Consider the following 26,066-nt stretch of genomic DNA (forward strand, 5'->3'; position numbering starts at 1 on the left):
CTGAGCAGCAAATATTGGACTTCTGTGGTGAAAGGCTATGTTTAAATGCACGGAATGTCAAGATATCAACGCTGTTTTCACTCCACATGAATCGCGATATTTTAGAGAGACTACAAAGCCCATTTTAGGCAAGTTGATCGAGAAGGCGCATCACTGTGACTCTGTGAGAAAATACGCAAATTTACAAGACTTTCGCCTCTAGCGTTACGTCGTTACGGCTCATCGGCTAGGTATGTAAAGATAGACCCTGGCTGGGCCGCCGCAGGGGCGGCGCGGCTTGAGCTGGTTGGATGAACTAGAGCTCGCGCTCCTGCTCCTGTAAAGATATGTACTTTTTGTTGGTTTTGTGAAGCATGGTCACATTTAGAAAGTATGTAATAAGATTGTTTGAATATACTCTTTACAGAAGGCACATTCACCGTAGTTGTGTAGAGATCAGCAGATATCTTGATAATTGAGGGTAACTGAGAATTATACTTCTTAAAACAACCCTAACATTAACAAACAGCCCTAACTCGATCCGCTTTCGGAGTATTCTTGATTCCAATGCACTTTCTGTAATGATAGACAAACCAACCAGAATCAATGGTCTCTCATCATCATTATTAGACAATATCTTTGTAAAAGCTCCAAGAACCTTTTCGCAGTCCGGTTTATTTTACTCTGAAATTTCTGATCATTTACCTGTGTTTTGCATACTAGTCTATATGGTTACCAGTCTCATGCGAATGGGCCAGTGAGAAACGATAAGAAGAGAAAGATTACTGACGAAAAGGTGTCTGGTCTGAAAGCCAGCTTGCTTTCTGAAGATTGGGATGATGTTCTTGCTTCTGAAAATGCTGTGACGGCTTTTGATATTTTTTGGGAGAAATTCTACGGGCATTTTGATAAGCACATTCCGTATGAAAAGCCAAAACCTAAGGAACAGGGATCGCATCCTTGGATTACCAGTGGTATACTCGGATCAATAAAAAGAAGAAATGCTCTCTATAAAAGAAGTATAAAGAAACCATCTCTGGAAAACATTGAAAAATACAAAAAATACCGAAATAGATTAACATCAATTATTCGATCCTCTCGTAAACTGTTTTACTCTACACAATTTGAAAAAAACTACAGGCAACATTGCCTCCACTTGGAGGGTCATAAAGGGCGTTTTAGGCAATCAAGGCAATACTTCTGCCCTAGAAAAAATCTTAGAAAATGGACAAGAAATTACTTCTCCTGTTGACGTTGCAAACTCTTTCAATACCTATTTTGCAAATGTTGGACCTAACCAGGCTAAAAAGATTGATAGGAATTGCTTGAATTTTAGGGAATATCTGAAAGGCCCTTCAGAATTTTCAGTCTTCTTGCAGCCTACTGACTGCATTGAAATTCTTGAAATAGTTACTGCATTCAAATCTAGTCACTCTTGTGGACATGATGAAATAAGTACATATTTATTGAAACAAATCATTGGCTCAATCATCACCCCACTTGTTCATATTTATAATCTCTCTCTGGTGACTGGAGTATTTCCTTCCTCATTTAAGCTAGCCAAAGTAATCCCTATCCACAAAAAAGAACCTAAAACGCGAGAACCCATCTGACTGGTACAAATTTCTGAAAGTTATGACCTCCCAAGAGAAGAAGGAGACTACCATAACGGTGCCGGGCATCTCATCCTCAGACAAAGCCGGGATAGCCGATGCCGTCAACTGCCACTTTGCAAATATCGCTGACGATATCCCCGAACTTGATCTCTCCAGTCTTCCTGCGTTCCTTCCCTCACATGTGCCGATCCCTCACGTTCAACCCTGGGATGTTGAAAGGGAATTGAGGCGAATCAAACCTGGCAAATCCGGTGGGCCAGACGATATCCCTGCTCGGATTATTCGGACTTTTTCCGTTGAACTAGCTGAACCATTGTGCGAAGTGCTAAACTCGTCATACGAAAGCTGCTACGTACCACACCAATGGAAGGATGCAATTGTGTGCCCAGTTCCTAAAGAACAATCACCAGCACCTGTGGACAAACTACGCCCTATTTCTCTGACTAACCACTTTGCAAAAATCCTTGAGCTGTTCGTCTACAGACGCGTTATGTCAGAGTTAGCTCCTCAACTTGACCCAAAGCAATACGGAGCACGTGCTGGACATTCCACTACGCATTGCCTGGTTGACCTGATGGACTCCCTCTACAGGAACATGGAGACCGCCGGCCAAGAGATTACTGTTGTGTCAACTGATTTCAGCCGCGCATTTGATCGGGTCGACCACACAATCTTGGTGAGGAAACTCGTGGACTTACAGCTTTCCCCATCGATAATCAGATGGATCTGTGAGTTCCTCACTAGACGTAGATGTCGTGTCCGATACCAAGGAGCGTTGTCACCATGGCAACCTGTCACAGCCGGCGTCCCACAGGGTACTCGTCTTGGTCCTGCATTGTTCCTCGCTCTGATCAATGACGCGTTGTGTGGTGATCTTGACAGCAGATGGAAGTACGTGGATGACATGTCGCTCGCACTGTGCCCTGATCGCTGTTGCAACCCATACAACCGCATGCAGGATGTCCTCACCTCGTTGGAAGATTGGTGTGACAACAATCGTGTGAGGCTCAACCCCAAAAAGTGCAGTGTCATGAGGCTTTCCTTCGGGAAACGAAGCCTCCCAGATTTCGATTTTACACTTTGCAACGAAGTGATGAACGAAGTCACGTCAGTGAAGCTCCTAGGCGTCATGATACAAAGTGATCTCAAGTGGGAGTGCCATGTCCGTACCATGGTATCGCGGGCAAACCGTCGCATGCACATGCTCCGAATGTTGAAATCATTTAACATGCCTAGTGATGATCTTGTGTCTGTGTATATTGGGTTCATTCGACCGCTTCTGGAATACGCGTGCCCAGTGTGGCACTCAGGTCTCACGGTCGCACAGGCAGGTCTACTTGAGCGGGTCCAGAAGAGGGCACTGAGGACCATTCTACCGCACTGCAACTACGAGGTAGCACTGGAAACAGCCCAAATCTCCAGCCTAGAAGTGAGACGCGAGGAGTTGTCTCTGAAATTTGCGCAGAAATCGGCAAACTCTGTACACTTCCAGAAATGGTTTGTGTTGAACGCGTCCTCTCGAAAACTCAGACACACAAAGCGCTACATGGAAAAAAGATGTCGCACTAAACGCTTTGAGAATAGTGCAATTCCTTACCTCACAAGGCTGTTGAATTCTAAATTAATGTAAATTATTTTGAATTGTTATCCCGGGTTAAGATTACTGATAAGTCTCTGTGTGGTGAATGATGACACGCCCCTCATACTCATTCCTTACACTTTTATTTTTCTCTCTCTCCTTCAGCCTTTTACTTCTTTCTTGTTCATAAAATGTCATCAAGGTCATACCCGATTGCATAATACAAATGAGTTCTATCATGCTATTTTCTTAATGGATAACTTTCCCGATCACGTCACTATTGGACTTCTGAGTAAGGTTGTACATGCATCTATGGCTGTGTTCGCATATACATGCATACCTATTTGTGTATACACACATTCACATATTCCTTTCTTTATCTCTCCTTCTCCTACTCTATCTTTACCTGACCCCTCATTTACCCATTCTACCCTGGTCTTTCCATCTGTTTTACCATCAGGTGAAAGCCTTCATTCACTCTGTTATCATTTTGATGGGGCCACCTTCCCTTTCACGTTGTTGTATCTCTTTATTTTTGCAATTTTTAAAGTGTGCGGTCCATGATAATATGTATGTATGCATTTATTACTGTGAAAGCTAAATAGGATATAAATGTGTCATTTTTGCATTCTGCATCCCCATACAAACGTCTCCATTTATGTACATGCATATGACTGTGTATGTATGTACAGTATGATTATACCTATATATGCATGTATTACATAAACATCAAAATATTGGTTAGACCCTTTTTTATCCAGTTTGCCTTGTCCTTCCCATCTGCTCCGGCAGGCGAATTTTTTCACTGATGTTATTATTTTGATGGGGCTATTTTTCTGATTATGTTGCTGTTCATTACCGATTATTTTTCTATTTTTTCAATATCTATTAAAATCAGATGTGGTTTATGATATTTGTTTTACTGAGAAAGCTATATGTAGAACATAAATATGTTATTTTTTTAACTCTGCCCCCCCCCCTTAGAAAGGTTCGTTGTGTGTACATGCAAATGACTGTGTATTTGTGTGTATTGTGTACACCTGTATATGTATTGTATACACATATCTACTTATTCCTATCTTTATCTCTCCTTCTCCCCCTATTCCTCTCGTATCTCTACTCCACATCTCTTCCGTATTGATACTTACGTTGAGAATCACTCTCACAACGTTATCTTTTCCCCATATTTCTGCAAATTCTGAATGGAGAAATATGAAATTTGTATCCATACTTTTGTACAGTTAGACGAATTTTTCTGTGAATTTGATGTTATTTTGATGATGTTTAAAGAAGAATGTGGGTTACGGGGCTTTGGAAGGGTCGGTTGAGAGTGCTATATGTAGGGTATATAAGTCATATGTGATAACTCAGCCATCAGAATGAAATTTTGTTATGAAATGTAAAAACAGTGATTTAATTATATTTGGGGTTGTGCAATCACATTTCGAAATACCTTTTATTTATCAGTCATGTAAACCTGATGTTTTGTGTATGATGTTTTGTAGTTTTAATGGAGTAGAGGCAAATCAGTCGTCACAGTATTTTTTGTGTAATTCTGTTTGTTTTGACAAATGCGGAATATGTTCTTATCTTGCATAATGCTCAACTTATTGATTTCTGTAATTATGATATTTTCCCACTTATTTCTATCACACGTGTAAATGCTTTATTCTGTAATTGTCTGAATGTTTGAATTTGTATGTACATATTTTATGTTATATTACACGCAATTTAGCCCTTGGGCTACGAGATGTGATATGAATAAATAAACCTTTCAATAAAAAGATGACAGAGTGTTAATCTCGAATTACAGACCAATTTCAATTTTACCTGCCTTTTCTAAAATCTTAGAGAGAATTGTATATAACAGGCTCTATGATTTCTTGGAGAAACATAACTCTCTAAATCCTGAACAATATGGATTTCGGAGGTCTCATTCAACTGACCATGCCCTTTTGAAATTTTATGATTGTGTCTCTGGTGCTCTAGCTGCACGTGAGCTAGCCTTTAAACAAGGCGACTTGCTCTGCGTGCCCCCGTATAGCGCGTTTACCCCACAAACCTGTTGGCCGGCGAGTGGAGCGAGCCGCCTTTATCCACTCGTTCAGGGATGTGTACTTTTGTCGTTGTTGTTGCTTTATATTCTTTGACAAATTTGCGTACAAATTTGACGCAGAAAATACACACGGCACCAAGGCAAGCCTCGTTAATATTAAAGCCTCGTTAATATTAAGTAACTATTCTTATTCTACTTAATATTAACGAGGCTTGCTTTGGTGCCGTGTGTATTTTCTGCGTCAAATTTGTACGAAAATTTGTCAAAGAATATAAAGCAACAACAACGACAAAAGTACACATCCCTGAACGAGTGGATAAAGGCGGCTCGCTCCACTCGCCGGCCAACAGGTTTGTGGGGTAAACGCGCTATACGGGGGCACGCAGAGCGAGTCGCCTTGTTTAAAGGCTACACGTGAGCATGTTATTGGTGTGTTTATGGATCTTAGTAAGGCATTTGACACACTTGACCATTCGATCCTCCTGTCTAAGCTCTGTCACTATGGTGTAAGGGGTGTGGCTTATCAGTGGTTTTCTAGCTACTTGTCAATGAGAAGACAGTTTACTCACTGCAACTCTGTTAATTCTGACATTCTGTATCTGAAATGTGGTGTTCCACAGGGATCCATTCTAGGCCCACTTTTATTTCTCATCTACATAAATGACATTTGTGATGTTTCAACAATCTTGACCTACACCTTATTTGCAGATGATACCAGTGTTTTCTTAACTCATCGTGATGTTCGAACCCTTGAACTCACTATTAATTCAAAATTACCAAAGCCAACATCATGGTTCAGAAGTAACATACTACATGTATCTCTGAATGTGCAGAAGACTAATTTCATTCACTTTAAAGGGAGGAAATGCTCAGGTGCTCAACAAATTAAGGTCAATCTAGATGGTACCCGCATTGAAAGGAAAACATGTACAAAGTTCCTTGGCGTATTAATGATAAACTTAATTGGAGTGACCATGTGAATCATATCGCTACACCGATATCCCGCAATATTGGTATATTATATAAAGTAAAAAGTTTTGTTTCTGACAAAGTGCTTTTGATGTTATATAACACTCTAATACTAGGTGTTTCAAAAAACATTTCCCACTTTTGATCATAAATATTTCAAAAACTATTCATTTGATAAAACTGTCATTGACATGAGTAATAGCTGGATAGTGTACAATTTGGTTGGAGGTGATTTGCACGTGAAAACATAAATCAGTTTCATTAAATCTAAGATTGATTTTGAAGTAAGCTTTCAGATTTTGGTCAAATTTTAACCCTCTGTACAAAAATTGAACTTCGCACAGGAACCAATGATGTGTATGTGAGTGTGTGCTGACAATGGCCCTGAACAATGGACATGCCTGAACCATCTGTTGACTAGGCGTCAGTCTGGCGCTCCCTGGCACATGAATGCTTAATCAATAATTCATGTGGATTGCCCTGGGCACTGCTAGTCTGAATTCATGCACGGTAAAGTGCTTGCAAACACCACATTTCATTCCAGCTGGCAATCATTTTCAAATTTTGCTTCTGACATATCACCAAATTTGGGATATATAGATAAGCATAAATGATCTAAAGTTCCTCATTTCAATACAACTGTCTACTAATTGGTAATAGTCTGACAAAATTTTCGCTTTTTCAATAAAAAGAGATCATTTTTGGTAAAGAGTTCAGCAGCATTTATCATTGGGGCGATTTGTTTCAGAGTACATTTATTTAAGGCTCCATACACTTGTATACACAAGTGTATACTCTAATTGATTTTCTTTACTTCCTGTCACCACGTTTACGATAGCACAGAAGGTATTCATTGTAATTTTGTTTTTCAGAAGTAGGGAGAGCACTGACGCGACTTAACGACAGTATCGACAGGCGTTTGACTTTACACAGATACTGCCAGAGGCTGAATAAAGACTAGCTGTGATAGTGGAATTTCTCATGAATGAATAATGAAGCATTCAAACCCTGGCCATTGTTCAGGACCATTGTCAGGGTGTTAACCACACACTCCCATACACACCCATTGACCCCTGTGCAAAGTGAAATTTTGTACAGAGGGTTGAAAATAGAGCAAAGTCTGGAACGTAACTGTGAAATTAATCATGGATTTCATGAAACTTATTTATGCTTTCATATTTAAACCACCTTCAACCAAATTGTACACTATTCAGCTATCACTCATATCAATGACAGTGTTATCCGATATATAGTTTTTGAATTATTAAGAATCAAAAGTGGGAAATGTTTTTTGAAACACCTAGTATCTTACCTTATATTTCGTATTGTAATATTCTGTGGGCAACGTCAAAGAGTTTGACAGATAATATCCTTTTGTTGCAAAAGAAAGCTGTTCGCATATCAGGGTCTGGTTTCCTAGAACATGCAGACCCATTGTTCTTGAAATTAAAATGTTTAAAAGTAGATGATATACATTTCCTACAGACTGCCCTCTTCATGTTTCGTTCTAAGCAAGACCTATTACCTGTCTCTTTTTCGACAATGTTTCAACTTAACAGTGCAGTTCACTCGTATCCCACGAGACAAGCATCAGATATACATTTAGTGAACCCCGGTACTGCACTAGCCTATAAATCAGTCAGACATACAATAATAGCGGTCCTGATGTCTGGAATGCGCTACCTCAGCATGTTCGTAATTTACAAAAAATAGTTACTTTCAAAAGGTCGATCAAACATATTCTATTATCAGCTTCACGCTGAACTCCTGGATACTATTAACTATTAAACTTGCTGTGATCATATATTTCCCCTGAAATCAACATTTGAATGGGATTTATGAGAAATTTAATTAATTCAATCAGTATAATTTGCTTATTCATAATGACTTGACACTTTGAACTTTTTCTTGCTCTCTCTTGTCAATGTCCGACAGGACAGATAGGCACCACACATGCATTTCTTCTTTCCCCCTCATGTTCCCATGCTCTTTTTGTAAATACCCCCCCCCCCCAACTCCTATCAAGTACCATTTAAACTATTTGCAAGCAATTATAGATTATGTGCACGGGGGTTGCAACGATTCTCAAGCTTTAAGCTTATGTTGCAATTCCTTTGCGTGTTCGTTACCTTGAATAATGTAGCTCTCTTAGTGGAGTTGTATACTATCCTGTAACTGCTTCTTATCAATGTATACTTATTGTATATATTCTGTCTTGGCTATATGAGATGTACTTGCATGCATTTGTATGCATTCCTATTTTGTGAACACGCATGAAATCTTGAATAAATAAATAAATGAATAAATAAATAAAAGGCAGATTGCGAACGAGGGTGGCAGTGACAAGACCACAGTACACTTTCTATGGAAGCATACAAAAAAGACTCTGCAAATAAACACAGACACGAACGAGATTGGTAAGAGGCCGTATGTGCATCGCACACTAATCTCTGTTGCATATAGAGATCAATGCTCGTATGAATTATGATGTACTTTTAGTAATGGTACGATGTGGTCATGACTCGTCAGTCATAGAGCTAGCAACACGTGTCGTTGCCCATACGAGAAAGATCACATGATGCGAAATGATAAGTTCGCTCGAATGTATGCATACAACCCAGAGCTACCAAGTCTCACGCATTCTGCGTGAGACTCAAGCATTTAGGGTCTGTCTCACGATCTCACGCATGGCACCCATTTTTCTCACGCACCTGGTGAAGTCTGCAATTTGGGCCAAAAATAAGAAGCATAGCTCAAAGGATTAGAGTGGCAGTTGCAATTGAAGGTATATTTCCCTTTTGCCTTTCAAAATTAGTAAAAAATAGTTACTTAAGTATGCACCAGATCGCATCATTAAGAGCTAATAATTTAAAAAAGCTCCCTACCATGGGAGGGGGACACCCTCCTCGTTCGCGTGCGCATGCGCGCGAGCGCCGAGACGCCGAGTCATAAAAATCTCACTCATAAAAGTTTTTTGAACTTGGCATCTCTGACAACCTGTTCAACAGCAAACACTCCACACCTCTCCTCACAGAAAACAATACTACGTTGTACAATGTAGGCAGTATAGTCGATCTACACAGAAGACATCTACATCGTACATGTGCAGAGATGCCAAGTTCAAAAATATTTTATGAGTGAGATTTTTATGACTCGGCGTCTCGGCGCTCGCCATACAAGTGAATGTGCACGCGAACGAGGAGGGTGACCCCCTTCCATGGGCAATGGTAGGGAGCTTTTTTAAATTATTAGCTCTTAATGATGCAATCTGGTGCATACTTAAGTGACTATTTTTTACTAATCTTGACAGGCAAAAAGGAAATATACCTTCAATGGCAACTATCACTTAAATCCTTTGAGCTATGCTCCTTATTTTTGGCCCGAATTGCAGACTTCACCAGATGCGTGAGAAAAATGGGTGCCATGCGTGAGATCGTGAGACAGACCCTTTAATGCTTGAGTCCCACGCAGAATGCGTGAGACATGGTAGCTCTACATACATATTACATGTGATACCGGTAGTAGATTTCAGGGATCGCTTTGCAGATATCCTGTCTGTTTTTATTGAAGATCTTTGATCTTATAGTACATTGCTCTTCACATTTTGAGATAAATGCTCAACGTGATACTGATAGGAGACACTCATTCCTGACTGACCAAGTCTGAGGTGAGGCAGCTTCCCCTAAAATCCCCAGTGGTGAGGGCCCGGGAAGGCACGTATTCCTGAAATTTTAGGAATGTTATTGACAAAACAGAGTGATGTGCATAGAGTTGCACATCTCCGAAATGTCTTCTTTAGTTTGTCCAGTTTAATAGTACAATACTATTCTCTTCATAGAGAATCAGTTTATACCCATTGATCTTTGCAAACTAATGCATGACAGGTTCCATCTTAGAGGCATTTCTGCTGAGCCCACAACCCAAGTATTGGAAAGAAAGCTCACACTCTGGGAAAGTGGGTATTGACAAAAGAGGTTGTGAAGTACAGGTCTATTAAAGCACTGAAATCTTTATATTAAGCTGAGCTCTCTGCAATTAATGGGGCAAAAACAGGGCTTAAAAGGTAAAATTTGATACCAACAGCAATGAAGGGATTATCAGATTAAGCTTAAATTAAACCCTTTTATACTCTATCAAACAATTCTGTCCATGACTAACCCCAACTTTCAAAGCAGATGCACCATTCTTTCAAAAGTTGAAGAGTTGAAAGTAAAGAAAATGGCAAGGGTTTTTGAAGGAATGGAAAGGAGGAGGCACACCTCGGGGCAATTGTGAGTCTTCACACAACATCAGTGGGTGCAACCAAGGAGGTACTACATGGTGCAACTTCTTGTTGGTTTGTCATGCACGGTCACTTTATTACCCCTTTTTCCTCTGTAATAATCAAGTATGTACTTAAGAGTTCAATGTAGTGCTGGAGAAAAACTGTAGTCCCTTTGAGCTGGCTAAGAAAATAAAAATGTTATCAGCAGTAAAACATTCTTCTTCTTTTTTTCATTAGTGTTCATTGCTGTGCCCCTCTTTCTATTGAAGGAGGTTTTTTTTTCTTTTTTCTTTTTTTAAAAGCCAGGACACAAACAATCAATTGCGAGTGTGTGCAGGATGTTGCACTGCATTACGTTGTGTTTTAATTTCGATTAGTCTGAGAAACATTCTGCCTGTACCGTATGCTGTTAATGAAAATTCTGAATTCTTAAGTTTTACAGCCCTCCCCCCCCCCCCACTTTTTTTTTCGGAAAGTATCTGGGGTTTGACTGTCTACTGAACAGCAGCCGATGTTGTTTTTGGATGTTTTGTTTTGTTTTGTTTTGTTTTTGTGCTTGCCATGCGATTAACCTCGGCAGTGGCGCGAGAAAAATGTTAAACCCTTTGTTTTGTTTTGTTTTGTTTTTTATTTCATCTGATTTTGGGATGCAATTAATTGACATCTAAAATTTCTTTCCCCCTTCATCCTCAAATGCAATGGACATTCCTATTCCCATAAAATTGCAAGTAATTGCAGGGTACAAAAATGCACCTATTCTGAGAGGTCCAGGTTCCTTCCAAGTGACTTTTAGAACATAAAGCATTGAGTTTAATAAAGTGCCTTGCTTCTGGTCTAAACTGTGTTTGCAAGGGGCTCGGTAGCTGATGAGTGATACCAGTACTATTGTAGTTGTGATACCTGTACTAGTCCCTGGTCTTTCTTCACTGAGCCAGCACATCTCTTTGGCTGACTGCCACCATAAAATGTTCATGCAAAGTGATGCCATGCACACAACCAAGTATCATCATATTTTATATTCATACTTTCTAGAGTGTGTAACGAACTACAATGTACACTTCACTGGGTTTGCAGACTACGCTCTGCTGGAAGTCAAGTATAACATTCTACGCTTGTGCACCCTTTCTGTTTAAAATTTGACCCGCGTTGTTTTGTTGTACATGGGCCTTTATTTGTATTGGTCCTTCTCTTTTGTGATACACCCTAGGGCCTACCAAATATTTCAGCGTGTAAAATGTGGCAAACTGGGCAGACGATGTGATGCATAGAATTGGTAGACCTGTGCTGATCAATATGTGCAGCCAAGTATCATAAGTTTGCACAATTTTTTACTTTTAAGAAGCAGACTGGGTCATTCCCAAAATGCTGCAACTAGGAATTTTACTCTGGCACTGTAAACTCAGCAGAATGATAAATAAAGAACATTTAAATTCGCAGCTACTATAATAATATACTCTACTGCGCATCACAAAATGACATGCATACAAGAAATTCAAAGAGAAAATACATTACTTCAAAAGATGACTTTTTAACCTGGCCTTAAACTCATTAATTGTAACTGCTTGTCTTACAAACGAAGGGAGATTACTCCATAATTTTGGTGCAGTGTGCTCCCATTATAATGAACACATTTAGAATGAAATTCTCTTTACATTGATCACTATCAAAATTCAGATCCCCAAATTATCTGTACTGGAACTGTACCATACTGTACTACTGTATACGCTATAATTTTCGCATACATAAATTTTCGCGAATTGCCGCTGTCACACATTTTCGCGAGTGGTTAAATTCGCGATTAGGGGACCAGAGAAAATATGAAGTGGCAAAGAAAGTGTGAATTTTCAACTTACTAGCAAATAAGAATGATACTAGTTATACACTGCATGAAAAAAACTTACCAAACTCTGCGAACTAGTAAGTTAGAATTCAACATTTTTGAAGTGGTTAAGTCCATCGCGCTAGATTTCTGACGAGTGGTCCCCTTGCGATATGGATTGGCTCTCTACAGTATTCGTTAGACGTGGACGTGCGTAAACAAGCTCAGCCAGTATGGTCTGTTCGGTAAGCCGTTACATGGTATACTAGTACTGAAATGTTCGTATCATCAAGGCAAGGGATTCATTTTGGAAGGTAATATTTTCGCGTGTTGTTAATTTCACGAATAGCTCCCGACTCACGAAATTCGCGAAAATAAAACCCACGCGAAATATATAGCGTATACCATACAGTATTCCCTGTAACATGATTTCGTCATGCCGAAAGAAAACCCATCAGTTCCAACAACAACAACAACAACAACAAAAACAGGAGTAGGCCTTTATACACTGATGGATGTGTAGAGCTTAATGTTTGCACCCTCTTTTCAATATATCTGGGCCCTGTTTTTTATCAAAAGATATAATTGATTTTGAATTTCCTTAAAGGACAAGTTCACCTTCATAAACATAAGGATTGAGAAAATGCAACAATATTAGTAGAACACATCAGTGAAAGTTTGAGGAAAATTGGACAATCGATGCAAAAGTTACGAATTTTTTAAATTTTTGTGTTGGAACCGCTGGATGAGGAGACTACTACAGCTTGTGAGTCATATGCGTACAACAGTATAAAGAAAATATAAAAGAAAATTCAACACATTTTCACTTTTTTCGCATAATAAAAGAGCAATTGACTTGCCTCTTTCTAAAGGCAGGGGGAATAATATTACCCATAACATTTATCGGTAACGAGGTAGGGGAATGTGTACTTTTTTCAAAACATGGAATTTTGTGAAATTCTCTTTATATTTTCCTTATATTGTTGTACGCATGTGACATCTAAGTTATTCATACACTGCAGTAGTCTTCTCATCCAGCGGGTACTGCAAAAAAACTTCAACAATTCATAACTTTTGAACAGATTGTCTGATTTTCCTCAAACTTTCAATGATGTGTTCTACTAATATTGCTACATTCTCTCAATCCTTATGTTTATGAAGGTGAACTTGTCCTTTAACTCTTTATGTGCCACGGTGGAAACCCCCTGTGTGCCACGTTATTCTGAGGCATGAAGGTAGTCATGCTTTGAGAAAGAATTCTGTTTTTCCAGTCTGTATAACTTCCACAAATTTCTGTTAAGATGGGCATAATAGTAGGCAAAGTTAAAGTGGAATGTCAAACTTCGTTTCGATATAAATTGTATCACCAATCTATTTTCAATTTTTCTTTTGAATGACCAGTTGCTACATTACTATAAAGGCATGACTTTTGCACATAAAACCTTGACAGAAACTTAGAATGTACGAGCAAATCTAGTTGGGAACATCGCTTGATAGCTGACTACCACATAGAATGCAAGCCGTATATGAAAGGAACAAAAGCACGAGAAATGCTTTCGTTGTGCCGCGGGATTAGCAGTAATTAGCGGTGTATCAATCGGTCTTCGCGGCTTTGTTTGTTGAGCAGAATATGCGAAGTTGGCACGCCGTCGACTGAGTCGGACGTGAGAACGTGGCACATAAAGAGTTAACACACAGGCTGTCATAGACTTAATGATAGAAATCAACTTTTTTAATCAATTTTAACTCTTCATAAAACAGGGCCCAGGAGTTGCAAAAATAACCAATCTATTGGCCTATACTCATGCAATGCATTTATTGATCTGCTGTTATTAAATGGTAGTCATTTGATCATTGATCACAGGCTCTGAGAGAGAGAAAAAACAGTTTTGCTTTTCTACTCTGAAAAAAAAAAAGAAAAGAAAAAAAGATAATGATATAAATTCCTCAGCTGAATTGCGGTTTGTGACCTGACCTGTTTTTCATGGAACTGATTTTTGTTGTCTGTACACTGTACGCATGTGCATTGTACAATGAATATTCAATTGTACAGAACTGGGTTGCTTCGCAGTGGCGGATTCAGAGGGGGTGCCCCCTCTTTATTTGGTGCTCAAACAAAAAAAAAAATCAAAGAGTACCAGAAAAAAACAATAGATGAAACCCAGAAGGTGCACCAGAAATATTGTTCGCACACCCCACCCCCCCCCCCCCTCCTTTACAGAATTCCTGGATCCACCCCTGCTCTGCACGTATTGTTAAATAGTGGGATGAATAAAAGATTACCAGGCAAATTCAAACTTGTTATCCATGCATAACACATTAATTCTGCCGCCCCCCCCTCATTATACCCCCCGCCAAACGAAGTTTGAAGGGGGTATATAGGAATCAGCGGACAGTCGGTCGGGCAGTCGGTCGGGCGGTCGGGCGGGCGGTCGGGCGGTCGGTCGGGCGGTCGGGCGGTCGGTCCGTTGCAAATCTTGTGTCGCGAACTACCGGTACTTCCTCAGTTTTCAACCGATTCCCATAAAACTTGGCACAGATGTGTGCCTTGGGTTGTAGATGTGCAAGACGTATTTTTTGACAGTACCCAAAAGTACGTTGCCATGGTAACGGCATATTATGGGCAAAAATGGGTACAAATCTTGCGTCACGAACTCCTCCCACAGTTTTTGATCAATTTTTATGAAATTAGGTACAGATGTTCATCTGAATATGTTAATGTGCAAGACACATATTTCCGCAGTGGCAAAAAGTGCGTTGCCATGGTAACGGCATGTTATTGGTAAAATATAGGGCAAAATGCTTCATGGCAAAACTGCTTCATCAGTGTTCTTCCAGTTCTCATGGAATTCATATTGAATGTTTGTCTTAGGATATAGGTCAGCATGACACATTTCTTGACAGTGACAAAAAGTATGTTGCCATGGTAACAGCTCACATATTATGAGCCAAAATGATGGAAAATTTTGTGTTGCAAACTACTTCCTCAGTTTTTGCCCAATTTCCATGAAACTTGGTACAGATGTGTGCCTTTGGTTGTAGATGTGCAAGACTCATTTTTCGACAGTACCCAAAAGTACGTTGCCATGGTAACGGCATATTAATGGCAGAAGATCAAGGAAAGATCTTGCGGATTTAACTACTTCCTCAGTTTCTTGACCAAAGCTTATGAAATGTTGTTTTGACCAAAGCTTATGAAATGTTGTTTGGTGGGGGTATAACCAGTCGCTGTAGCGACATTTCTAGTTGGGTTTGATATATCAATTCCCCTGTATTCTGTCATACTGTTAAAGGGAAGATAAACCCAAAGAGCAATGTGGATTGAGTGAAAGCAGCAACATTAGTAGAACACATCAGTGAAAGTTTGAAGAAAATCGGACAGTCGATGCAAAAGTTACGAATTTTTAAAGTCTTGGTGTTGGAACCGCTGGATGAGGAGACTACTAGAGGTTATGACGTATGAGTGGACAACAAGACCAAGAAAATATAAAGAAAATACTACAAAAATCAATTTTTCATGAAAATTACAAATTCCATCAACTTGATATTGACATATGTTAAGGGTAGCAATTATTCCCCCTGCTTTCTGAAAGCGGTTGGTCCATTGCTCTTTCACAATTCTAGAAAAGCGAATTTTTGTTGAATTTCCTTTATATTTTCTTTGTATTGTTGTCCACTCATACGTCATATCCTCTAGTAGTCTCCTCATCCAGCGGTTCCAACACCAAAACTTTAAAAATTCATAACTTTTGCATCGATTGTCCGATTTTCCTCAAACTTTCACTGATGTGTTCTACTAATGTTGCTGCTTTCACTCAATCCACATTGCTCTTTGGGTTTACCTTCCCTTTAAAAGAAACAAGCATAAAGTACCCAGTACACACATAGGCCTACGTACTTGTACACATGCCCAGGATGCACACAACATTCGTACAAACATATCATAAAGAAAGATGTCATACAATATGCACATAAGACTATAGGTACAATTGTATTAACATGCATTAAAACCTCATCCCTGAACACACCCACACACGGTACTTCATTATAGCCTACTGTGTTTCACAATCCACCATCCATGTCAAATTGTAGGTTCTATGTGAATGCCTTCCATTGTTTAGATGTGGCAATTCCATGAACTTGTGCAATAAACCTTGATGTGTCTCCTGATTATAGAGCAGACACTGAAGAGACACTATAAACAGGCTTCTCAAGTTGAACGCTGTGCCATGCTGGTCAGCAAACCACCTAATTTAGCCACAGAACAACTGGTGGCAGGAGTGTGTTTTTAAGATTTCTACTGAAGGCTTATATATTAACGGCAAAGGTTATACTTTTTCGCAGTGCTGAATTGCCGTCTTTGACCTGACCTGCTTTTTATCGAATTGATTGTTACTCCTAGATACAATTTACTGAACTACATTGTAACTGTGCTTATTTATGTCTTCAAGGCGATTTGTTGCAATAAGCTCTCTATTTCTTTTGTACACTAATTTATTTTTCTCAGAGTATTTTGGCGTAGGAAAAATTTACCAGCTCTGAGAACAGGCCAAAAAATGATCACAAGAAAATTTATCTTGTGACAATTTTGTTTTCTCTACTTTTTGTGTATAAGTGGAATGGAGAACTGCTTCTATCATTCTGCTCTTTTTTCCCCCCTTTTTTTGTCTGTTTCTTTGCCTTTCTGATCTGTTTGACCTATCTTCATTCTCAACCACAGGTACACCATGGAGGGCTACACATTTCAGAACTGGGCACAAACCTTCAGCTGTCAGCCAGAGTTGTACTTTGAACCGGACAACGTTGAAGAATTGAAACAGGTAGACCGAACCCATAGTGATTTGTGATCTTCAACTGAAGAATTTGATTGCTAAACTATTTTTTCGCTTTTTATTTATATTATTATCTGTAGCAATATTCTGATAGGCTGATTTGCTACAACATGCATGTCCTATAGACACTTGCCTGAGTACAGTGTATATTCCAGACTTGTCCTCAACGGCTATGAATTGATAAAGTAAAATAAAAAGTTTCCGGTGATGTCTCACTTTTTATATTTATATTTGTCACAGAACAAGGAATTACTTTTTTAGTAGTTGTTTTTTTTTCTTTTAATTAGTTTCTAATTCTTTCGGTGTTGTCGCTGTTTGTTTGTTTGTTTTTTTTGGGGGGGGTTGCATTTTTAATGACAAATATCTCAAAGTAGCAAAGTACACAACTTTGTTGCAAGATGTGAATTTCGGGAACATTTCTTTTTGTGCTTACTGTTTTGCGGGCTTAGGATCTGAATTCTCTCATCAGAGTAAAGACAGTTGATATTTAGGTGACTTGCTTGAGTCTCCTGCTAATTGCGTGACAGTCGGCAGCGCTTTGTTATCGATGACACTTTGGCACTCAAACACAAAAGCGAGGCATTTGCCCATCATGAGCTATTCTTACCCCTCAATCTTTCTCCACAGATATTGGCTAGGGCAAGAGAGGAAGGCAAGAGAGTCAAGGTTTGCGGAAGTCGACACTCGCCGTCTGACATCGCCTGCACCACAGGGTTCATGATCAACATGAAGAATATCAGCAGAGTGATAAGCGTAAGAGGAGACAAAAGTTTCAAACGAAACTGATCCTTTTTCCAGTTCAGTTATTTCACCTGTTTTTGACTTGAGAATTTATTGACACAGAAAATGCTATTATTCTACATGTACACATTGTCCAAAACCCATGGCAGAGAGAGGGTGGTTGTGTTTTCAAACATTTTTCGGTCAAGGGGATGATGGCCATCCAGCGATGGATCCAGAGGGGGCACACCAGGCACGCGCCCCCTCTTATTTGTTGTTCAAACAAAGGAAATAAAAAGAAAAAATGAGATGAAACCCGGAAGTATAGCGTAGCACCAGAAATATTTTTTGCGCCCCCTCCCCTTTACGGAATTCCTGGATCCGTCCCTGTCATCTATTATATATATACTGTTGATTGTGGTTGATTATGAAGTTGTCTTCTTGAATGTAAGATGTATTGCCGAGGGTAACATGTGCCCAACAATGAAATCATCCTGACCAGCTCATGTTTTATTTTGTCCATGACCCTAATTTAAACACAGAATTCTTTTTGATGACCTTTGCCCAATCTGGCCTTGATGATCTGTACATTGTATGTGTGACAGGAAATTTGCAAATTACCTATCTCTCAAAATCCATTAGGAAAGTATATTTCTTGTAGTCATTCAACAGCACTCACAACAAAAAAGAAATGAAAAGAAAAACGAAATGATAAGTTGTAAATTGTAAATTACATATTAAACCTTTGCACCTCACTGTCATGTATTCTGTTTCCAACAGAGCTTGAAGTGCTGATATTCATGATCTTTGACCACTGACCCCTTGACCTCTGACCCCTGTGCACAGGTGGACAAGGAGAGATGCCACATCACGGTGGAGGCGGGTGTGAAGCTAGAAACGTTGAACGAGGAGATCCTCCCCCAGCACGACATGGCACTGAGTCTGTGAGTCGGTGGTTCATGTCCAGTCATATAATTCCAGCCTCCCTCCTGCCTCTACTTTCTCTCTCTATCATCGTTTTCATCATCTCTCTCTTTACCCTCCAATCCTCTATAAGCCATCATCTTCTTCAACATTGTTTGTTACGTACATATAACGAGGTCAATATGGAGGTGATTGCGTATCTACACAGTAATTTAAAGCACAAACTGGACATGATGCAGACCAGTTAAATCTCCTTGACATGAATCTCTCTGAAAACTTAAGAGATACATGTCTTGGCAATAGAATTCAGAAGCCTCCCTGACTTGGGTGTCGTTTTCAGCGTATTGTGTAGTATGTATTAACACACAAATATCTCTGTGGTAGCTCTATATTAAAACTTTCTGCTTTTGGAGTGGGAATGTTTGCAGAGCTACGTTTGAGGCAATTTCATAGAAATATTTGCCACAAGCCTCTTTCTCTCTCCGACTGGTCTTGATTCTAGCTTGGGTGCCATTTCGGAGCAGACGGTAGCTGGGGCAATATCCACAGGAACGCATGGGACAGGCTACAAGCATGGTATCATTGCAACCAATGTAAGTTTAAATGGGTACCTTAATTCAATGAGGTCACTCTAACCCTTATTCATCCCTCAATATTGATTAAAAGATCTTTTTTGAAGTATAAAGCAAATTGAAAAAAAATATATATTTCCTTATTATTGTTTTCTTATCAGGGAAATAAGATTTTTGCCCTATAAATGTTATTCCTTTTTTCATGCATCAGTTTTTATTTTGTGCTGTACGTGTACAAAGTTTACCTGGAAGCTCTGTCTTATAGTAATGATTAACTGGGTTTATGGCAGCCCCAGACTTGGGCTAAATCTTGTCTTACCAACAACTTGCTAATGTACATGTATTTCTACCAGAGCTTTGAATTGTGTTTAATGTACACCTGTAATGACGTTCTGGTCCGATATTGTTGGAGATAAAGAAACTGAAACTTGGATGCATTGTTCTCTTGCATGAGTGTTTACATTACATTTTAAATGTAAGTATTACTATCTTGTGAGCAACACCAAGGGTGCATGTGATTTGTGATTCAGAACTCATGTGATGAAATAAATTGTTGGTCAGCCTGTGTCTTGTTGCTGTTTTTATGCAAGGGCTACATCTTACATTTTCCCTTCTTATCAAACAAACACAAGTTACACTGTATTTTTAACGACATATTTGATATAAAAAGACATAAAGATATTGTGTTTTGTATACCAAACTGAGATGCAAACTCCTCAGGGCTGATCACATGGCATTTTCTCCCGGTGTCAGATTTTGGATCTGGATCTGATGAAGTCTTCCGGTGAGATCGTCCACTGCTCCGAGAAGGAGAACCCGGATTTATTCAGCGCCGCCCTCTGCGGACTGGGAGCACTCGGCATCATTGTTACTGTGACAATACAGTGTGAGAGGACCTACTGGCTGCATGATCTAACCATCCCAAGCACACTGGATGATGTGAGATTCCCCCTCTTGGCATTGTTTCCCATTTTCTCTCTTTTTAAAAAATCTTTCTCTCTTGAATGTCCTGGAAAGGTTCAATCCTAAGATGGAATACAGACGAGTGGCCTGCTCCATGAAGAATTTCAATTTATCTTACGCCCAGATTATTGAGGGCAACTCAATGAATCAAGCATAATTCCAATATTTAGCATAGCCATTGTAAGTTCTGTTTTGTAAAGACACTTGCGCTTGATTTCAAGAAATATTGAGAATAACTTTCAGTGGATGTAGCGATATTTGCGATCAATCACAATGTTGTTTATGAAATGCAATTTGCGATTGATTGTAGCTTACACGCAGTCTTTATGAAACAGGATCCTGCTGTCACAGAATTGGAACAATATTATAAAGAAGCCAGGAAGAGAATTCCATGTTAATTATTTGAAAGACAGGTACATGTACACACTAATTTTTATTTTTTACTGTCTTTTTTATAGATTGGTATTATGCACCCTGTTGTATGAGAGAGCAAAGTGTTTTAAAGTACTCTTTTTTTCTTGCACTGGACATATGAAAGTACGTTGAAATCTCTTCATTTTTTCCTTTTTATCAATCCTCATAGTTGACAACACAAAGTCTTCTTTTGGCAATGATAGCACATGGATATGCTCACTTGGGAACTGATTGTCTACTTCGGGTTTTTGTTTTTGTTTTTTTTTTGTTATATGTGAAGAGTTTGTTTGCGAAAACCGATAAGTCCATTTTTGAAGATTTTGAAGTACGGTCTCTGTCATAAAGTACAAAATAATACCTTTTAAATGATATATTGGTCACTACATATAAAAGTATATTTTTGAAGTTATGGTCAAAAGAAGCAAACATTTTCTTATTATTCTTCTTATTTTCTTGACCTTTAATCGCAAATATCTCCATTTACAAATATGGACTTATCGGTTTTTGCAAACAAACTCTTCATGTGTATACATGTGACAGACTTAGTAATATGTTCTTATAACAGTTCCACATAACTAGACCCACATGTGTTTGGGGGTAAATACCTCTCAAAGTAAGAAGCAGTTATGAATTTACCTATGATGAGGTTCATACAATTTTTACAACTGATATGAATAATTATGTACGTAAATGTGTACAAAAAAGCTCCGGTACAGAGTCACTTCCCTTCACTCACTGTACCTTCTGAAACTCTTAACAATGAATGATAACATTTATGAAAACAAAAATACCAACAAACCATGAAAATGTAGTTTCTCAGACTTACAGGGGGACTTTGTGAACACTTTGACCACATTACAGGTTCTGGACAATCTTGACCAGTACGTGACCGGCAGTGAGCACTTCCGCTTCTTCTGGTACCCTCACACCGACTTCGTCATGATGTCAAAGGTCAACCGGACAGAGAAGAAGAGGACAGAGGTGAAGTCATCGTGGTTCTGGGATACGTTGGTCGGATTCTACCTCCTAGAGTTTTTTTACTGGTTGAGGTGTGGAGACATTGATTTTCTTTATAGAAGAGGAACCTTCTTTTTTTTTCATACATAAGTAGGGTAGAATCTTTTGAGTCTAGAAATTGTCCATGAAGTTGTGGATTCTTGCTTCGTTGTAAATATCCAGAATCTGAAAATCCTGCAAATTCTTACACCAGTGCCGTCATTGTCAGTTGGAAAAGGAGTTTATTATAAGTGAATAACTGCAATAACCATGCAAAAGACAAAATCCTTCAGAGTGGGGATGTGTTATCATCAGGAAGTATTCAGAGCAGCTTTAGTTTATAGTAGGACAATTGGGCAACTTGTCAGTGCTGAATGGAGTTGGCCATAAAAAGTATTTGCATGGTTGTTTATTTACATATGATTGTATGTTTATTTGTCTGCTTTTATATGCACATTTGTCTGTTCATTTTGTGTGGTGAGCTTTGACACACATTTGTATCGTAGTAACTGAGAGGATAAGGCCATAGACTGAATCATGATGTCCTTAGCTCAAGACTCTTCCGGCAGCCATTGTACCTTATGCCCCAATGCGTGGTCTTTATCCTGTCAAAAACTAGTCCCGAGTATTCTTGGGCAGGTGTTTGCGGGAAATGCATTTTATAGCAAATTAGCTCATCCTCGACAGGTTAACCCTTCAGTTTCTTGGTTGTGCGCTTACAAGCATTCACTGACTTTTGTGGTCGCAGAAAACTAAGATAAATTCCAATTCGAATTATGAAGGCAGCCAGCTCTATTGATACAAAGGCACAAATATGAGTGTCCATCAAGATCAAGTAAAGACAGTGTTACTCAACATTTTGTTAGACTTTGATCTGGAGACTCTATACCATCAAACCTTGAATCCTCATTTTCTCTCCCCCACTCTTTTCTGTCTTTATTCTTCCCCCAGTACCTTTTTCCCACCGCTGGTTGCTGTGATCAACAAGGCTCACTTCTACCTGTTTGTTGCTCTCCCACGAGAGCGTGTCGACATCAGCTACAAGATCTTCAACTTTGACTGCCTGTTCAAACAGCTTGTGACTGACTGGGCAATACCTAGGTGAGTTACTGGATAGAAATGTATTTATTGTTCTCCACAGAGGGCAGCAGACATTTTAGCAGTACATGTAGTTCAGCCTCTGACATATTTGTTTGGTTTTATAGTGCAAGAGAGTGCGAGGACGGATTGAAACTAACAGAATTGTGTCTCTTTGAAGCTGTGTTACTCATTTTGCATGTTTTTGCAAAACCACAAGGACTAAGTGCGTGGATGCCAGCGAATCAGTCCTGGCTTAGATTTTTTGTGGGTGCCTTTGAGTTTTGTGCCATACATTTGTTTACTTTGCTAATCCTACCTTGCTTCTTGTAAAGAGTAATAAACTGATTCACCAGCTACCGTGAAACCAAATTTCCATCTTGTTATAAAGCAAAAAGTCCCAGAAATCACATTTGTATGGTCTCTTGCTCTATCCTATCATTATAATTGTTTAGTGTTCATATTATAAGTATTATGTCAGGAAGAAAAGATATTATTTTTCATTGAGCCATGTGCTAGTCAAATTCTTCCAACAGTTGTTTATTTTGGCCCCAGATTTATCAAAGACCTTGATATCTTTCAATTTGTTGTTATCCTTTAACAATACTGTCAGTGAGATTTGATTGATGAATATTTCGTTTAAATTTTTGGCATATTTTTGTATAATACTGTCTTCTGCGTTTGTGCACAATGTACATAAACACTCTGTAAGTTCAACTTCCTCGATTTGATTTTACATGCACATGAATTTTGAGTTGCCAATTTAAGGGAAGAAGTCTAATTTCTGCAAGTAGTAAAGCTCCATGATTTTATTAATTACCACAATGCTGCCCTCTATGTCCATCCCAGGGACAAGACCACTTCCGTTCTAAGAGAACTGAAAAGGAGCTGCGAAACAGAGAACATCTATGCCCACTTCCCGGTAGAGGTGCGCTTCACCCGCAGCGATGACATCATGATCAGTCCAGCCAATGGCAGGGACACGTGTTTCATCAACATCATTCACTTCACGTGAGTCACTTTTTTTTCCTCTCGCTCTCTCTCTCTCTCTCTCTCCTCATTACCTCCATTCTGTGATGGCCCTTATCTCTACAAGCTTGTCTTCTAAGTAGGCCTGGGTTTTCCAATAAGTAAATTATTTGTAGCAAAAAAGTTCTTATTATGTGTATGTTCGTATTATTTCTTTTGTGATTGTATCGGGAAATATTTGGTATTGGAAATGATGTGAATTTATTTTGTGCTCTGTGTAATCCAACAATTACTTATGTGAACCTAGAGTGAAGTCTGAGGGTTGAAAACTGCCTGTCCTTGCAAGCCTTGGACAAGTTGTAAAGTTCTAAGGCAACATCCATTCCTCCATCAATTTCAGTTTGATTTATGATCATGATTTTGGAGTGATGATCACACTTTGATGTAACTGAGATTTCATGAAGGTCTCATATTTTTTTTTAAAATAAATATTTGTCTGACTTTGTCTGATTTTATGTGCTACTATTGCTTGTGTGTTATAATGTTGTACCAAGTGATGCACTCATAATAATTCCATGTCTTTTCTCATAATTACATACAATATTTTTCTCACTTGTCCCCTGTGCTTTTTCTGTGCAGACCATACGGGAAGAAAACATCCAATCCAAAATACTGGGCCCTGTATGAGGACATTGTCCACAAAGCTGGAGGGCGCCCTCACTGGGCCAAGGTGAGCACACCATCAGCTGCTTGCATTGTATAAGCCTTGGCACATTGAAATTCATACAGAAATACACATTGTAATTTCTTAAATGTCCAGTCTGACTTCAGTGCCTTCTTGCATACATCTTTGGTTTTTTGGAGAGGGAATATTCAGCCCAAAGATATGAAGACTGATTTAAAACTTTATAACAACTAAAATGGCAGAAATTCACAAAGTCTATTAAATTTACAATACCAGGTAGTCCGTGATGTATAAACAGCATGTAATTCCAGTTGCTGACAATACCTGAAACAAGTTGGGGATGCCACTACACATCCCATAATGAATGCCTGAAGACCTGGGGATGTGTAACTTATGGCTCTTTTTAATCTTGTGAAATAGATTTGAATCATGAATTTCCTTAACACTTTGATACGCTTTTCCCATTGGCATGCATGCTAGGGCACTCTCTTTTTAATTGGAACAGAAGGCTGTAAACTACAGTGGTTGACTGTAAATACAGCTGTACGTTTTAGTTAATTATCATATCCCATCCTTTGAGATATCTTTAGGGCCTCCTTGTTCGACTGATGCCCACTGCTACATGTACATTTAGCTGGGCTAAAAGCCTTGCTATTGAAATCTACAACTGGCCAGGTCACGTTTAAATGGTTCACTCAATGCCCAAAACATATTGTAGGAAGTTACACGTGTATGCCAAGTGCCAGTGTATACTAGTATCCCATCGAGGGAAAGCTGATTGATCTATAACACACATTTTCCATAGACACCTGCTGGGGTATACACAGGACTAGTCTTTAACAGGTTAAAGGATTACCTCATTCTTGTGATATAGCCCCACCCCCTCATAAATGTACTATTGTAATTATGTATGCTTTCCAGTCACAGTGTTTGAACAAAAATGTATTACCATGGTTACCACCATACAGGAGCATCCGTTGGGTCCCAAGGAGCTGAGTGAGCTGTATCCTCGCTGGGGTGAGTTCTGTGGTACTCGAAAGCAGCTGGATCCCCATGGAATGTTTCTCAATGAATACCTGGAGAGAATATTTGGCCTCTGACTCTAGAGGGAGCACTACTCAGATTGCTACTGTAATGTACAGAGAGTAAGGAACTTTGGAGGAGAGTTGTAGACTTTTTGAAATCTGTGCTGAACATGAAATAATATAGTGAAACATTATGTAATAATCATGTTATTGTGTGAGTACATATAGTACTGTTTATGTGTTGCTGAGTTGCCTGCTAGGTAGGGACATGCTCTGCACATTAGCTGTACTGTGGTAGAACCCTTACATTGAAGCTTTGAATAAATGTCTGTGTGTTTGAGTGTGTGTGTGCGTTTTGTAACATTTTACTCCTGAACCTTTGTCTGGATGGGATGTATCACTAGTATGCGTTTAAGCTATAGTTGTGTCTTTATTCTGAAGTCTTTCTTTGTGCACATCTTGAAAAAGAGATTATAGAGCTCATTCCTTAGTTTCCCTGAAGGTCCAGTATGAATGATAAGTGGCTTTATTGTATGATAAATGTGACCGTACATCACAAAACCAACAAAAAGTCGCATCCCTTGATTTTACATGAGGACCCAAGGTG

At 39.1% G+C, this 26,066-nt stretch overlaps 1 protein-coding gene across 1 annotated transcript; it reads left to right on the plus strand.

Moving 5' to 3' along the window:
• Window positions 1-25,673, plus strand: LOC139714713 (L-gulonolactone oxidase-like). Its single transcript, XM_071626386.1, has 11 exons — window positions 1-230; window positions 17,003-17,102; window positions 17,742-17,867; window positions 18,681-18,778; window positions 19,261-19,351; window positions 20,084-20,269; window positions 21,569-21,756; window positions 22,655-22,804; window positions 23,630-23,791; window positions 24,389-24,479; window positions 25,403-25,673. Exons 2-11 carry the CDS (start codon window positions 17,010-17,012, stop codon window positions 25,532-25,534), a joined length of 1,317 nt encoding a protein of 438 aa, XP_071482487.1. The 5' UTR covers window positions 1-230; window positions 17,003-17,009; the 3' UTR covers window positions 25,535-25,673.
• Window positions 25,674-26,066: the final 393 nt, after the last annotated feature.

The sequence above is a fragment of the Diadema antillarum genome, unplaced genomic scaffold (assembly GCF_040938485.1).
Source record: "Diadema antillarum isolate AM-2024a unplaced genomic scaffold, OU_Dant_1.0 seq00002396_RagTag, whole genome shotgun sequence".
Taxonomy (NCBI): domain Eukaryota; kingdom Metazoa; phylum Echinodermata; class Echinoidea; order Diadematoida; family Diadematidae; genus Diadema; species Diadema antillarum.